The sequence below is a fragment of the Haliaeetus albicilla genome, chromosome 1, assembly GCF_947461875.1.
Source record: "Haliaeetus albicilla chromosome 1, bHalAlb1.1, whole genome shotgun sequence".
Taxonomy (NCBI): domain Eukaryota; kingdom Metazoa; phylum Chordata; class Aves; order Accipitriformes; family Accipitridae; genus Haliaeetus; species Haliaeetus albicilla.
In genome coordinates, this window is record NC_091483.1 from 30033242 (window position 1) to 30048049 (window position 14808).

Below are 14808 nucleotides of genomic sequence, written 5' to 3' on the forward strand. Positions count from 1 at the left end.
TACTTTGGCTAGTGTTTGGTAGCTGAGTACAACCTGCAGTGCAGTTTCATGTGTATCTAAGCCAAGAACGGGATGTGCTTTGGACAAAAATTGATATTTCAAAAGAGTTCAGTAGCAGTCAAAATAGCTTGGAGTAAAATGGAGCAACAGGGAATTTAATATCACACTTACTCCATAGGTTAACAAACATAAATGGAAATCAATTGCTAGTCACTATGTAAGAGAGGCAGTATCTTTAATCTTGGTTGTTGTAAATAAAGCATTCACAACTATAGTTGGGTAAACAGATAATTGGTTTTATGTTTTTACTGAGGTTCAACTCACATTGAAACTAATGGTCATTTAATGTCCAGACTGCTTAGGCTATCCCACTGGATACCTCTTTTCTGTGCCTAAGCAAATTGCATCCTAGGCCCCACAGGACTTGCATCTGACTGCTTTCAAGGAGACATGGGCTTCTAAGCACTGAGATCACTTTTGGAATGGGAGCTCTGGCACACTGGACTGAATACCAAGAGGTATTCAGGCATACACATTGCATGTTTTTTATTCTTTCCTTGAAGCATTTCATGGTTTACTATTTTGATGTCTCTTCAGGTCTTGCCAGAATTAAGCTTTTTCTATTAGTTTGTGGTCATATAGAAAATATAAAACAGTTCACTCTCATTAATTTGGTAGGTAAGTGTTTTATCCTAGCTTGGACTAAGCATATGGCTTGCTTTGTATAGCTGTTTGATTGCATCATTCTTGTTTCAGTTGTGACAATCTGGCTCACACCTCTCTTTTCCTTGTGTGAAGTGGAACCTGACTGCATTGTGCCATTCTGTTGCGCGTATCCTCTGGACATGCTGTTCTCTGCTATGGAACTACAGAAAACTGCCCCAAATTTTCCCTGAGTACTGCTGTACAGGTGCAGGCAGGGTGGCAAGTGCAAGCTCACAAGGACACAGATATATTGTGAAAAAAAGACCGAATAAGCACTGTAAGCAGGCAACTGTAGAGAGGTGTCCTTCTATAGTGCAGAACACTGACTGCAGGCTCTTGTCAATCTAGCAAAAGCTGACCTTGTGTTCGATATGGTTACTTCTCCTGCCACCCTTTCTCCCAATTAGGCTGCAGGGTCCTACACACTTTAGCTTGCTCCCTAGACGTCTCACTGCTGCCGAGTCCTGCACCTATCAAAATTTGGGTAATGTCCCTTTCTCCCTCTGCAGAGCACATGGAGGCCCTGTGAACATCCCCATGGAAGGCAGACATCAGCAGCTGCACATCAGCGTAATTTGCCACTAGATGGCTGGTCCTCCTTTTTGTCCAGCCGTCTCGGTTTTGTTCCCGGCTCAGAGTGACACTGCTTAGAGCAGAACAATGGAATCGTTGTAAGCTCTCTGCCCACCCCCTTTATAGCTTAATATTTTTAAACAGCTGATGCTTTTAGCAAATTTACCTTTATGATGAATAGTTCAAACTTTTCAAACATACTGAAAGAGCTCTGCTAATATCTAAGAAAATGATAGATGTTTTGCAAGACAAGAAAGGTTCCCACTCCTGTTCTTTTTCCCTTCCATTACACATGTAATACAACTTTCATTGAGACTTTTGTTTCACAGGTGTATGCATAAGTGTGACACATCTAAGAGTTCATCACTCAGACTGGGATATAGCATAATAAAGTCCTGAGAAGTCATGACATAGCAGCCGCATATTTTGGTCTGGTGAATTTGGTGGCGTAAAATTTGTAAAACTTGTGGATATGGATATTTATGTCACTGTGATTTGGGGCAGAAATGTCTGTCCTGAGCAAAATTAGCTTTCCTTTAAGAAAAAATATTTTGCTTATGGCCAGTCTCTTCAAAAAGGTTAATACTTTTAGTTGAAAAACGTCAACTTTCCTGATGACCGCGGACTGATACATTATAGAGAGCAAAGAGGCCTACTTCAAAAGGCAGATGTCTCCTGCCTGAAAGCAGACAAGAGGAATAGACAACGTATGCATCTGTTTCTTGAAGATAGCACTTTTTTTTCCCTTATCAGCCTTTATTTCACATTTTCAGATCCATTACTTGTATTTACTGGGTCCACATTTTTTGTTTATAAATGTATTTGTATCCTTGAATTCAAAACAACAGAGAGGTACATTTTTTAATTAAAATTACTTTAGTTGTTTTGCTGTTGCAACACAAGCGTTTTGTGCTTGCCACTTGCAGGAACAAGGAGGAGACATAGTCCCTGCCTCCAAGGTGTATAATCTATAATATCAAACCTGGAAATCTCAGGGCACTTTTAACAGCTTTGTGAGAGGCTGAAGATGTGCCTAAAGATGATGGTACATGAAATGGTAAGATGGAGATGAATCTAGAAATAGGTCTGGGCTGAGATTTCTTTTCTTTTCCAAATATTGTCTCAGGTACCAGTCACTCACAGTTCAATTTTCTTAAAGTACTATGACAGCAAAAAAAGCTGATGGTATAATTAGTGTGGTAGAAGAAGAGCAGGAAATTGAAATGAACTCCACCCATCCAAACTCACAGAGAAACATGGGTAGTGAAGCATACAGCAGATGACAAGCCTCCAAAAAAACAGACTTCAATAGTAATTGCTCAACCCAACAAGAATATTGGCAGCTACTCTGTTCTCATCTGCAGGAAGGTTTCTGGTTTTGTTAATACAACAGGAGAGAGTAAGAAAGGCTTGGAAATTTCCACTTGCAAACAAGTAAATTGTGTATTTTTCTGAAGTGCCATCCTTTTAAAGGTGCCTGAAAGGTAATATATGCAGGTTATTTATGAAGTGTAAGCTTGCACTTGGAAGTAGACCGGAAACAAAGTCTGGACCCAGTTTACTTGCTCTTTGAACTCTTCAAAATACTGGAGTTCCCAAGTAAGTAGAGGAATCGTGTGGCTAGCTTGAGTCTTATCTTCTGCTACTTGATCCTGTCACAAATGGCATGCTATTGCTGAGCTCAGAGGACTACCTGCCAAAGATGTAGCATTACCACAGGCATCGTGTATTCTTCCCATGACACCGTGGGAAGTAAAAAGCCCTAACAACACAGCATGGTTTTGTAATGACTCTAGTACTGCTTTTTTATGCCTTTGGGGAATGTTTTAAAAATGTGGTTTATGTACCTTGTTCCTAAGCAGGTCCACCGATATAAACAATACAGAATATTGCTGTAAATAGCTGTTCACTGGTGCTATTAAAAGTGCTATGTTTGTTGTGGCAGCTGTCTTTGCGTAACATCTGAGAAATCAAAAGTGTCAATACCAAAGGTAAAGGAAACTCCGGTATCTTTGATCCTGCTATGTGGTAACTGTTGTCACATGTGAACAGAGAAGATACGTATGAAGAACCAGACACAAAATTGTGAGGAAATCAGGTTAAACATATCAACCACTTTCCTTTGGGCTTATCAGCTCACTTGCAGAACTCTTGTACAGTCCTAATAAACTGTTAGAAGCCCTGAATGTGCTCTATCGTGTAGTCTGACAGACAGAAGACACCAGTGTCACAGCAGAGATGGCAGCCCTTTTGCCACTGCTATTGCCATAGCTCAGATGAGCAAGCATGGTCCTACCAGAGGTAAGGAGGTAGCTCCCTGCTGCCGGACTGCACTGCAGATCTGGGGCCTCCTCCAGCAGGTGCTGGCTCCCTTGAGCACCTCATCACCCTCCCCAGAGGGTTTTGGATCAACTCTCTGCTGTGAAGGCAATGACATAGAGTCCCTTCAGGTCACAGCATCTCTACAGCCGTTTGCATCAAAAAACAATGGAAAAAGCATTGCTTAGATTTAAAATGAGAGCTTGTTGCACAGTTGGCTTTTCCCACTCTGTTCTCAGCAAGATGATTTAAGGCCTTGCCTGCACAGAGGTCTGCGGGCTGAACTCCCAACCAGGCTGGCCAAACATCTACTCCAACACCTTTTAGCTCCACTCTTGGCCAGGCCATGTCTGAAAGCTTTTCTAAAAGCTGGGCTCTGAGATGAAATGGTCTGCTAGCTTCTCCTCCCACCACTCTGACTGCAACTTGCATTTAAAGCCTGCAACAACCAGATTTGCAGTCTTGCGCTCTCTCATCCTACCTCCTGCTTCCAGTCCCTGACCTTCTGACAGGTTTACAGATCTGCCTGGAAGGAGATGCCAGAGTGATTCCTGAGGGATTGTTTGTGTGGACAACTCTGATCCAGGACCCCAGAAAAAACAAAAATCTGCCCAGGAGGAGGGATGGGGGAAGCTCAGGTGGCTTAGGGCTGAGTAAAGGAGACCCTTTAAGGGAAACATGTTCAAAGATTACTTAAAATGGTGAATTTGCAGAAAATCTTATCACCATTAAAAGCACACTCAGAGGAAATCCTCACTCTCCTGAGAGCTCTTACAGAGCAAACACCATATGTTAAACCTCTGAGCTGTGAATTGAGGGTGTCCTGTGTTATTTGATGAAGAATGGCTGAGAGGAACTCAGAGGGCCTTGAAAAACCTAATGGACCTTAAGAAAATCATATGGTGCTTCGTCATAGGATAAACATCGGTTGCCCTTTTGGACAGAGCATTGTCAAGAATTATACCAGACAGAACCTTCAAGTATACAGAAGCAATAGTCTGTGTTTGGGAAGGGAACAGTTTCCAAAGTTGCAGTTTGTCCAGTGCCTTTAGCAATACAAAGTTAGAAGGATAAATCTGGCACTGGAGTCTGAGTTTTTATCCATATTAATGACCATGGTCATGTAGCACCAGTAATGAAAGGGGAGGCAACTGCCCATATTCTGATTGTGGCCACCCCTAATTCAGGACTGCAGATCTGTGTCTCTTTTGTAGGATAATGCATACGTTTTATCTTATTAAGGCCCATCACTGTTCTGTGTATAAAATGGTTGTAAGAAGTACCTTATAGTTAATGCATTTTGGAGCCAGTTTGGATGTAAGAGCGTTTGGAACCACACCTGCAGTCACTGTGTGACAGTGAGCTATGGACCAGGTATGTCATACTATTCCTGCTTCACCATTGTATAGACTTGTCAGGGGAATTAATACGAAAGAGCTCTGTAAAAATCTCCAGAACAGAGGCTTGCTGAGGCACTCCCACTATAGAAACAGAACTGTGTTTCTGAATGTTTGCCCCAAGCACCACCATGGTGCAGCTGCAGCCCCAGCTACTCCTTTGCCTCTGACCGCACAGCATGAGGGAGGAAGTGTGCCACCACTCCCACCCCTTCCTCTCCCAAGCAGCAGAGGTAGCAGCTCCTGGCTTGAGGTGCTTGGCACAAAAAATACCTCTTCCTTCTCTCACAGGAAAGAAATAGCAGGGTGCCTTATTCTTCCCTACAGTTTCAAAGTAGCGATTCTGGCACTAGTGGTCTGCATATCTCGTTTTGCATATGTTTGCTCCAAAGGGACTTCTGAGGCTGCGTTTTCATGTCTATCTGCTTAGACTGCTGCAAGACTTGTCTGGGCTTATCTTGAACAAACCGGCTTGCAGACTGCAAGCAGTAGAACTTGGCTGAGTAGACTTTGTGACCATTATTGCTGATACTTGGTAGTTCTCTGTAAGTAATTTGCATCCCGGTTAGTAGCTCTCATCATCTTTGTTCCAAAACTTGCCAAATGTTGGTGGGAACTCGCATGAATACAGCTTGCAGTTTCTTTATACAGTTATCCTTACTTTAAGAACACATGAAATAATGGATCCTTACACCGAAAGTACAGCATTTGCAGAAAGAAAATTAAGGCTCAGATACACATTATCTTGAGAAAGTAAAATCAGACATAATGCGATTGGTTATCAGTTATTATTTTGTATGCCTTAGCTTCAGATTCTGGCCTCTAACTCTGTAGATGTATAGACATGCTTAATGCTTTGTGAATCATCCTAACAACAATGTTGTTGCTATCAGATTACAATGATGTTGGGTTGGTCTTGCAAGAGGATATTACTATCCAGGATTGAGACTTAAGTTTCATACTAAAAAAGCAGCTCAATACTCACCAGAAAGCCACTAACCAGTGTTAGCCATACCAGTAATTAGTCAGTAGTTGCACTTGTAAATTAACTGAAAATATTTGTGTTATTCTTGTGGGAAGCTGAAGTCGTGTTCACAGCTGGGACATGGCTTGTAATTCCACCAAGGCCAATACAACTTGTATCACCACTTGAGTTTGGTCCTATGAAATTCTTATCTCAGAACTCCTTTTAAACCTAAAAAATGCCCCCTCATCAGTGGTCACTCATTTGCTAAGCAGAAAACAAAGTGTTTTCATGGTTGCAAAACCATCAAATGAACACAAATAGCATTACAAGCTAGTATGATATTTAGATTGGAAAATATTCTGAGGTAGATAATACCTCTGACTCTATAAATCTTGTTGTGTGTCAGAAAGCTCTATAGCTTCCCCATGGAAAAATACTGCTATCCTATGAATTTCAACTAAAATGAAGTGTCTAGGAAATAACTAGACTTAGGGACACAGATCTTGAACTTTTCTTAGACCACAACTCTATCTCACTAAATGTGTCACGTGGTGAGATTAGCAATGCGATAACTCATGGAACTACAGTCTTCAATGTGCTGCTTAGCCATTTCTCATCTTGAGTCACTCAGACGTGCATTTTTTTCCCTGGAAAATGTCAAAGAATTCATAGATCAAAAACCAGGAGCTGACACAAAGACAGAGGTGCTGGATCTAAGAAATGATTGAACTGAGGAATTGGGATGAGAGCTCTCTACTTGGTGGGAAGTAAGAATTTCAGAGTCTGCAACTATGCCCCTTTGAAGATACAAACTTCTCAAACTTCCTGCACTTACTAGCATTAGACTTTGCCAGCCTTTGGTCAGAGGAAGTCCACTGATATCTACATCTTAGAGATAGGAAGTAGATTTAATCATCCGGATGGGACTTTTTCTCTGATGTCAGTAGTAAATCAAAGCGTTGCCTGGTGTTATGAAGTATGGTGCTACAAGAAACATTGCTTTGTCATTGAAATACTGTCCATTAGTACTCCTGTGACTAGTCAGATGAATTATAAACTAACAGAATTTGAATAACTGTCTTGCCATACTGCAAGAAAAGGTAATATCGCTCCTGCTTAATACTGCCTCAGGCTTTTGTGCCAAAACATCACACTGGAACTCAGTGTTGACTAGTAACTAACAGTGAATTTGAAGTGCTGTCAGTCATCTTGCTCAGCTTCCAGACCTAGGTGGCCAAAGCATGTAAGAAGCAATCCACAAGAGATGGCACAAAGCCAAAGGATGTTTTTTTTTTATCCCTGTTTGTTTAGGATGGGAGACAAAATGTGTTTGTAAATCAGAGGCTGCTGCAGGTGCAGAGGACTCTGTTCCAGCTGGCATTCTGAAAGATCAATTACCTACATCAAAGCTGTTCTGCTGCCTTTGCTGTTTGGTTGCTCATTTCTGAGGCTGCACAGGAACCCTACACACAAAGTGAATTAAAAAGAGCAGGGTTTTGTGTTCAATACCCTCTTCAAATGGGCAGTCTAACCATTAACACCAGACGTCCTAAGTTCTCCTTAAGCTGATCAGATGATAGGACAATGTGAAATGCTTTTGACTTCAAAATGACACTTGACAATGATAATGCTATTCTTGATTGAGAAAGCGAGTGATGTCATGTAATATGATGCTATAGTTGATGTAGGTTGCATTTCTTTTTAAGTTGTTGATTGGGAATGAATGGATTAATAGGTAAACCATCTGAGATTAATATTTATAATGATAAATTCAGTAACACTCTGCAATATTTTCCTCTTGCCTGTGAAGCATTAAAATGCTAAAGGGTGCCAACACGTGGTGTTAGTAGGGTGTTATGACAGTAATATTATAAATGTTTGTACAGGTTGTCACCAATATTTGAAGCCACTTGTAAAAACAGCACCTTAATATAATACATTATTACCATACCCTACTGTAAGTGGTGATGTGCTTTTACTCATTGGTACAGAACCTACGCATTACTAATTATTCCCCTCTTCCCATGGATGGTCTTGCAAAGACACAGCGTTAACAATTCTCTAACAATAGACACAGGGATAACGTTCATGTGGTGAACTATACAGTCATACTAAAATTGTATAGACGTGTTACACTAATTTCTCATTTACCAATAACATTGCTTTTTTTCACAGATCCATTTCAGCAGATGATTTTTCTTCTCAACACCTACCAGACCTGACAGACTTTTGGAAGCATGTTATCTTGCAGCCTTGTAGGGATGGGAAATGTAATTTTTTACAAAGAAGTCCTCCATCTTTTGAACTAAAAGTATTGCACTTATAGCTGGACCAGGAAACTCCAAAAACCTGAAACATTGAAATGATGAAATTCTTCAGCAAAGAAATGCTATTAATTATGCTGTTAATGCCAGCAGACCATGCAGCCTCTGAATCCCAAACAGCATACGAATACAACTAAGCCCCGTAACTTTACAGTTGGCAGGTTCAATATAAATTCAGACTATGTTAAACTATAAACTCTACGAAACATTGTAAAACAGTTTTTCATGTGTTCCTGTGCGTGTAATGCATATGAGTTCACGTGGGAGGTGATCTGAAGGCACCCATTCAGAATAACCTCCACAGTACAATTGCGGTCTTGCTCCTTGTCGTTACCGCAGCCAATCTAGAACCGTGCCGCTTTCCTGGCTTTTCCCCCGTGCATGCTATGGGCCGTTGTCGTCTCCTCCCTCACACCAGCCAGGCCGTGTTACTCCTCACTGACTCGGCACTGGCCGGCCCGTGTCACCCCACGGCTGTCGGAGGTAGGGAGCCCCCCGGCCCGGCACCTCTGCGTTTTGTGCGAGGCCACGGCTGGGGCAACCCGGCGGGGGCTTTGCCGAGGGAGGTGGCGCGGGAAGAAAGAACGGAAGAAACCTCGACTTTTCCTTACAAACCCGCAGCCAAGCGACGGGCTGGTCGGATACCGTCACTCCTCACGGGCACCTAACACAAAACGAACCGCATTCACCTCAGCGCTGACAGGTGCGGCCCCCTCCCCCGCCCCCGCCGGGTCTGCCCCAAACGGCCGCTCCAACGGCCACCCGGAGGCCCGCCGACCCCGTTACGTAACCCAGCTGGCAGCCGCCGCCGCAGACAAAGGCCGGCAGGCACAGCCCCCCTGCCATCAGCCCCCGCGGGAACCGCTTCACCGCCGCCCCCTTCGCCAGCCCCCCCGCCCGCCGGGACCGCGCACCCCGCCACTGGGGTACGCCATGGAGGAAAGCGGGGATGGGGAGGGGTGGGGTGGAACGGGGGCGGGTGTGGGGGGAGAGGTAGAGGAGGGGGCGCCGCGGAGCCGCCCCCGCCCCGCCCCTAGGGCGCCTGGGGGGGGGGGGGGCCGGCGGCCTCGCAGTCGGATTGGCGGGGAGCGACGCCAATCACGCCCCCGGGGCGACCAGTGGCGCGGCTTTCCCCGCCTCCCCCGGGGCGGGGCGCGCGAGCGGCGGCCGTCGCCGCTGTCGCTGTGGGGGCGGGGAAGGGAGGGAGCGATTGTTGCACGGGAGGGCTGTGGGCGCCTCGCGGCTCCGGCAGGGCAGCGCGGCGGCGGGCTGTGGCTGTGGCGAGCCCCGCGCCTCTGCCCGGGCACCTCCCGGCGGCTTCTTCCCCGGCGGCCGCCCCCTCTCCTTCTCTCTCCCCGCCTCCCGCTGCGAGTAGCCGGGGCCTCCTCCATGCGGGAGAAGAGGAGGAGGAGGTGGGAGCTGCTCGCCGGCCATCCCCGGCGTCCGGCAAGTCGGAGTCGACCCGCCGCCGCGCCGCTCCTGTCGCATCTCCCCACGGCGCGCAGCCGGCGCTGAGCCTTGCCCGCCGCGCCGCCCCCAGTCCCCCTTCCTTCTATTCTCCCCCCCCCCTTTTTTTTTTCATTTTCCCCCCCCTTTGGTTCTCACCCTGGCTGCGAGCAAAGTGTCTTCATGAGCGCAGAGGATGTCCGGGAAGCACTACAAGGGGCCTGAAGTCAGTTGTTGCATCAAATATTTCATCTTCGGCTTCAATGTCATTTTCTGGGTAAGTGGGCCGGTCGCACGGCGCTTCGTGTCTTCCTCTGCCACCTTTCTCCTCCTCCCCTGCCGCCGCTCCCGGGCTGGGCACGGCCAGAAATATAAACTGAGGGACGTGTGAAAGCGGAGCCGGGGGTCGTGCGTGACAGTTGGGCGCGAGGCCGGCGGTTGGGGGTTCGAATGGGGCTTCGCGCGGGGTGGGTCGCGCGAGGCCCCGGGGGTGCCGCCGTCTCAGCCGCCTCCCGCCCGCCGGGCTCCGGGGAGCCCTTCCCGGGGCAAGTTGGCGTGCTGCATTCCTGCACCTTCCGCGGCTGCCCATGCCCCTTCCCTTCCGGACCTCCTAATTGCTTTTGTTGTAGGTGCGAAGAGGGTTTCTTGCCCCCCCCCCCCCTTTTTTTTTTTTCCTTTTTTTCCTCCTCTCTCCTTCCTTCCCCCTCGTCTGCTTTGTGGTGGGGGAGGGAGCAGCTAGACACCCAGGCCTGGAGAACGAACTGATCTGCCTGTTTTTGTGCTGATATCTCTGTTAAATAAAAATAGTAAAAAAGAGAAGAATCACAATCGAAGTTCTCTGAACAGTGCTGTTTAAGGCAATGATTACACAATGACGAGGTTGTGTATGGCATGGGTTTATTATGATTAGCTATTACCACGTAGTAGTAGTAGCAGCAATGATAGGATGGAGGAGGGAGGAAACAGTATTCCCACCCACCCCTGAAGTGCAAGCCCATGGGAGGCTTGGTTGGGCATTTGCTTGGATTCCTGGCTGTGCTGCTTGATCTCCTGACTGCACAGTATCTTCTTGCACCATTCTAGCATTGGCTGTAGAGTAGGCAGAACGGTATAGTGAAACGTAACCTGCATATAATAGTATTTCTAGCATCTTCTCAATGTGTTGGATTTGAAAGAGAAGCAGCTGGTTTTGGATGTGTATGCCAGATTTTGTAAGCACAGAGGGAGGGGGTGAGCATTCCCACACACACACAAATGATGAGGTTTTATCACTGCATAGAATGTTAAAGTTGGGTGAAAGCTTTTAGATGTACAATCCCCCTCTTTTCATGAGATATTCCATTTCGCAATGAGAAACATGCACAAAGCCAGGTAGGGTGAATGTGTTTTTGAGGGGCTTTGAAGGCACGTTGAGTACATATCTGGTATAGTCGCTTTTTTGGACTAGAAAGGTGAACTGGGGGGAAAAAAACCCCAAACCACCTTGAAGTTTTATGGATGAAGGTGGGGAAGAATAGAGGAGGGAAACCTAACCAATACTGAGCTTGTGATCGTCACCTTGGTGAGAATAGAGGAGGGTGGGTACGTAGCTAGCAGGTATTCGTAGCTAACCTCATGTCTGTGTTCCTGAAAAGTAAAGGTGCCTGAAGAGGTTGTTTTGGAAGGATGGGAATTTTGATTAATTACACTTTTATACTGAAACACCTTTCCTTAATCAAGAAAGTAAGCTGCTAGAGCGAAGTTGACTGTGTTTTTATGTCAATGTTTACTTGGCTAAAGACCGACCTGTGGAGATGAGTGGTTGCAAGCTTTCTGTAGTATTCTGACCCTACAGTAGCTGTTTTTATTGTACTGTTCGCTCAGCTTTTAGTGGTTGAGTTTGCCATGGTTCTTTTCATTTGTCTGTTTTTTCATTTTGATTCCCCTGGCATATGTTGCTGTGAACACAGATGTTTTTCAGCAGGGAACAGAGTAGTGTGAGGAACACTTGTGTTGCCCTGTCCTTGGACTACAAGAGGGAGGAGAGGTTATGGTGAAATATACATAAACATGTTATCTTCCTCCTTCAGCCACTGTCAGTCTATAAGAAACTACGTACCCTGTAATTTCCTTCATCTTATTCTCTGAAGGTTAATGTGCAGATGGTGCAAGTGGGGAAGAGGTATATTTTAGGTATTTTGTGGCTACTCGTTTTCTTATTCCTGAGCTGTTGAAGCTTATGCAGCATAGCTTTTGCATGATGGCAGATGTTCCTCTGTTGTAACTGAATGGGTTAAAGAATATCTCTAGGCCATGCGGCTTTATACTGTTGGAATGCTAATCTAAAGACCTCAGTGTATCGCCCACTCTGCCGTTTGCTTGATGTGTGGCCCTTGCTTACAGATTTCCCCTTTTGCAAAATGCTAATCATCTCATTTGAGTCCTTGGCTAAACTTCTTGAAATCCACAGAGACAAAGTACTTTTCTAAGAATTTAGTCATTTCTTCAGAGTATTGTAATCTCTTTATGAGGAAGCTTGCATTTATTACCATGTCTCTCATCATTTGGAGTGAAAACACAGGCAGTTACTCTTGCAGAATACATTTTAATGTTGTTTTTACTGAATTAATAGCAAACCCTTCAATAGTCTATCATGAAACTGGGCCAGAAAAGCTGTAAATGCAAATTGCAAGTTTGGTTGGCTGTTCACAGAAAGTGATAATCAAAAATAGTCACTAATATAGTCATTGTAAATAGATTGAAATGATGAAGAGGTCATCATATTAACCCCATGACACTCTCCAGGGGTCTCGTGAACATGGAGATGTGTGGAACACCTTTGTTAAAACTTCTACCTGAGCATTATTATGTAGTGCTCTTAACACAACCTTTTAAAATTTTAATGTAAGCAAACGGGAAAATACTCTCTATTCTGCATCATAAAACAATGGACTAAAAATAAAGAGAACTGAGTTGGAAGAGTAGTGGTTTTGACAAGAAAATTGTCAGTGCCTTGAGGGGAGGAATACTGTAGATCTACTGAAATTATGTGAGGAATGATTGTACATGGTACTTAAACTGAAGATACTGCAAAAAATCGGAGGCTTTATATGCCACAGCATATGGGCAAAATAAATTTTGTCAATTTTTTGGTTTTGTGCTGGTCTGTCTTTTCTTTCCTTAAAAAACACAACTGAATCGTTAGTATAATGAATATGGGAAAGTTGCACTCTATTGCTGTATATGTAGTTGTAACTAAAGGTGACAGTATGCTCTTCAGGAGATAGTTCTCAGTCTTGCACCACCCCAGATAACATGTTCTTGTCTAACTATGTGTTTCATACTGTTGTAGAAGACAACATTATCTGCTGAGTCTATGCATAATTCTAGGTATATTTGCAAGCTTGTTTTTTTTTTTTTTTTTTTTTTTTGGAAATTCAGTACTAAAGTTGGTAAATATGCTGGAAGTGTTTGTTGAGAAAAACTTATTTTATGAGATTACTATGCTCTTGTGGAAAAGGAAAGCTTGTTTGGCGGTTGCCAGAGTAAGATTTAGGAACTGAGACCAAATAGGCACAAATACATCTAAATCAAAAATTAGAACTCAATATTATGCTTCTCTTTCCATTGCTCAGCTGACATTCTTCTGCTGGTTGTTTGTTAGGGCACAGACCTGTGCTTTAACTTGACTGGCATAATGCCTTTGTGAAATCTCCACATTATGTTTGCTACCTTTCTAGGCTGGTGGAACAGACAGTGCTTTTTTATGAGCCTTTATGTCTTTGTCTAGGTAAACCATAATGTAATCTGATTTAGATGAGAGCTGCAGCTGTAATATAAGGTAACAGAAAACATTTTTCTGTAGTTGGAGAAAGCAAACAAACAATGCTGCCTCCTCCCCCCCTTCCCTCTTAGACTTCCATGTAGAATGATGTCAAAGGTACAATGCAAAAAGTAAAAGTAGGCCACCCCGTTTCCCAAAAGACAAGAATGATTTCCCCTTCTTTCCCTTCTGCTTTTGCAAGGCATTTTTAAGCTGACTTTTAATTCCAAGAACTGTTTTAAATTGCTCTCTGTGCTTTATTATACTTGATGGGAACTGTGGATATATACTATTGTTTAACTCTGAACTTCAATCCACACTTGATTCCACTGACCCTAGCCTAATTGGAAAGATGTATAAAAAGCACTGACACCTCAGAAACCTTTGCTTTATCTCATGATTCACCGTAAGTTGTGAGATACGCTGCAATTACGATACATCAGCATATTACAAGTCATAGTTTGTGTTTTAATTTGGTTGACATCTGCTGGTTTTGATGGCAACCATATGGGAGTCTAAATAGTCTTCTGAATTACAGGAAGATAGTGGAAAGAAAACTGAATAAGGTTATGTAAGTGTGTTACAGGAAAAGTGTTGGAAAAGTGTGCTGACCTTTAAGGGACAGCAAATAGATTGTTCATTAAATTTTGTACATTGTTGATAGTTTGTTTTTAAAGGGGCAGAAAATAATTTTCTGCTGTCAGCTGGTTTTCAGATATCCACAAGGAAGTTTTGGTTATGTAATTTTCCCTTGACACAGTGGTTGGAAAAAAAAAAAAAATCAATGTGAAGCTAGTTCCATGCAATTATCAAATGCATTCTGTAGCATTTTATCTTGGAAAAAATTGCATTGGGAAGATGCCCTTGCAGTGGAAGTGGAAGCACTCTGTTCACTCTCCCCCACTTTTATGGCATTTTTTAAAAATTTCTTAATAGCACAGATAACTTAGCATTTCACAAGTGGTCTTGCCAGAAACAGAACAATGCTTGTCTTGGGAAAATACACAACTGTTTTGTAACAGTGAAAGGCAGTGATGTAAATATTGATGAAATAGATGCATTGTTGTGAGCTTGGGATTCATGAATTCCTCAGTGTCTCTTTCAGCAGATGTAGCCCCAGTCTTTTAAATGCATATAAAAGTATAGTAACTCTGCTGGCTCCAGGGGACTTGCTTAAGATTTGTAGAGGTCATTCTTGGAATAAAAATTTCCCTTGCCTTGCCTTCCCTTGTAACTTTGTGGCAGGTTGTATCCTTGGTTATACAAAAAGAAATA

The 14808-nt window shown here is 43.8% G+C and overlaps 1 protein-coding gene across 1 annotated transcript in view; it reads left to right on the top strand.

Moving 5' to 3' along the window:
• Positions 1–9870: 9870 nt before the first annotated feature.
• The window catches only part of TSPAN5 (tetraspanin 5), an 89703-nt gene continuing 84765 nt past the window's right edge, over positions 9871–14808 (top strand). The window contains exon 1 of the mRNA XM_069784012.1: positions 9871–10008. Within this exon, the coding sequence (XP_069640113.1) occupies positions 9928–10008 (81 nt within the window). The 5' untranslated portion in view covers positions 9871–9927. The remainder of the gene's footprint in view (positions 10009–14808) is intronic.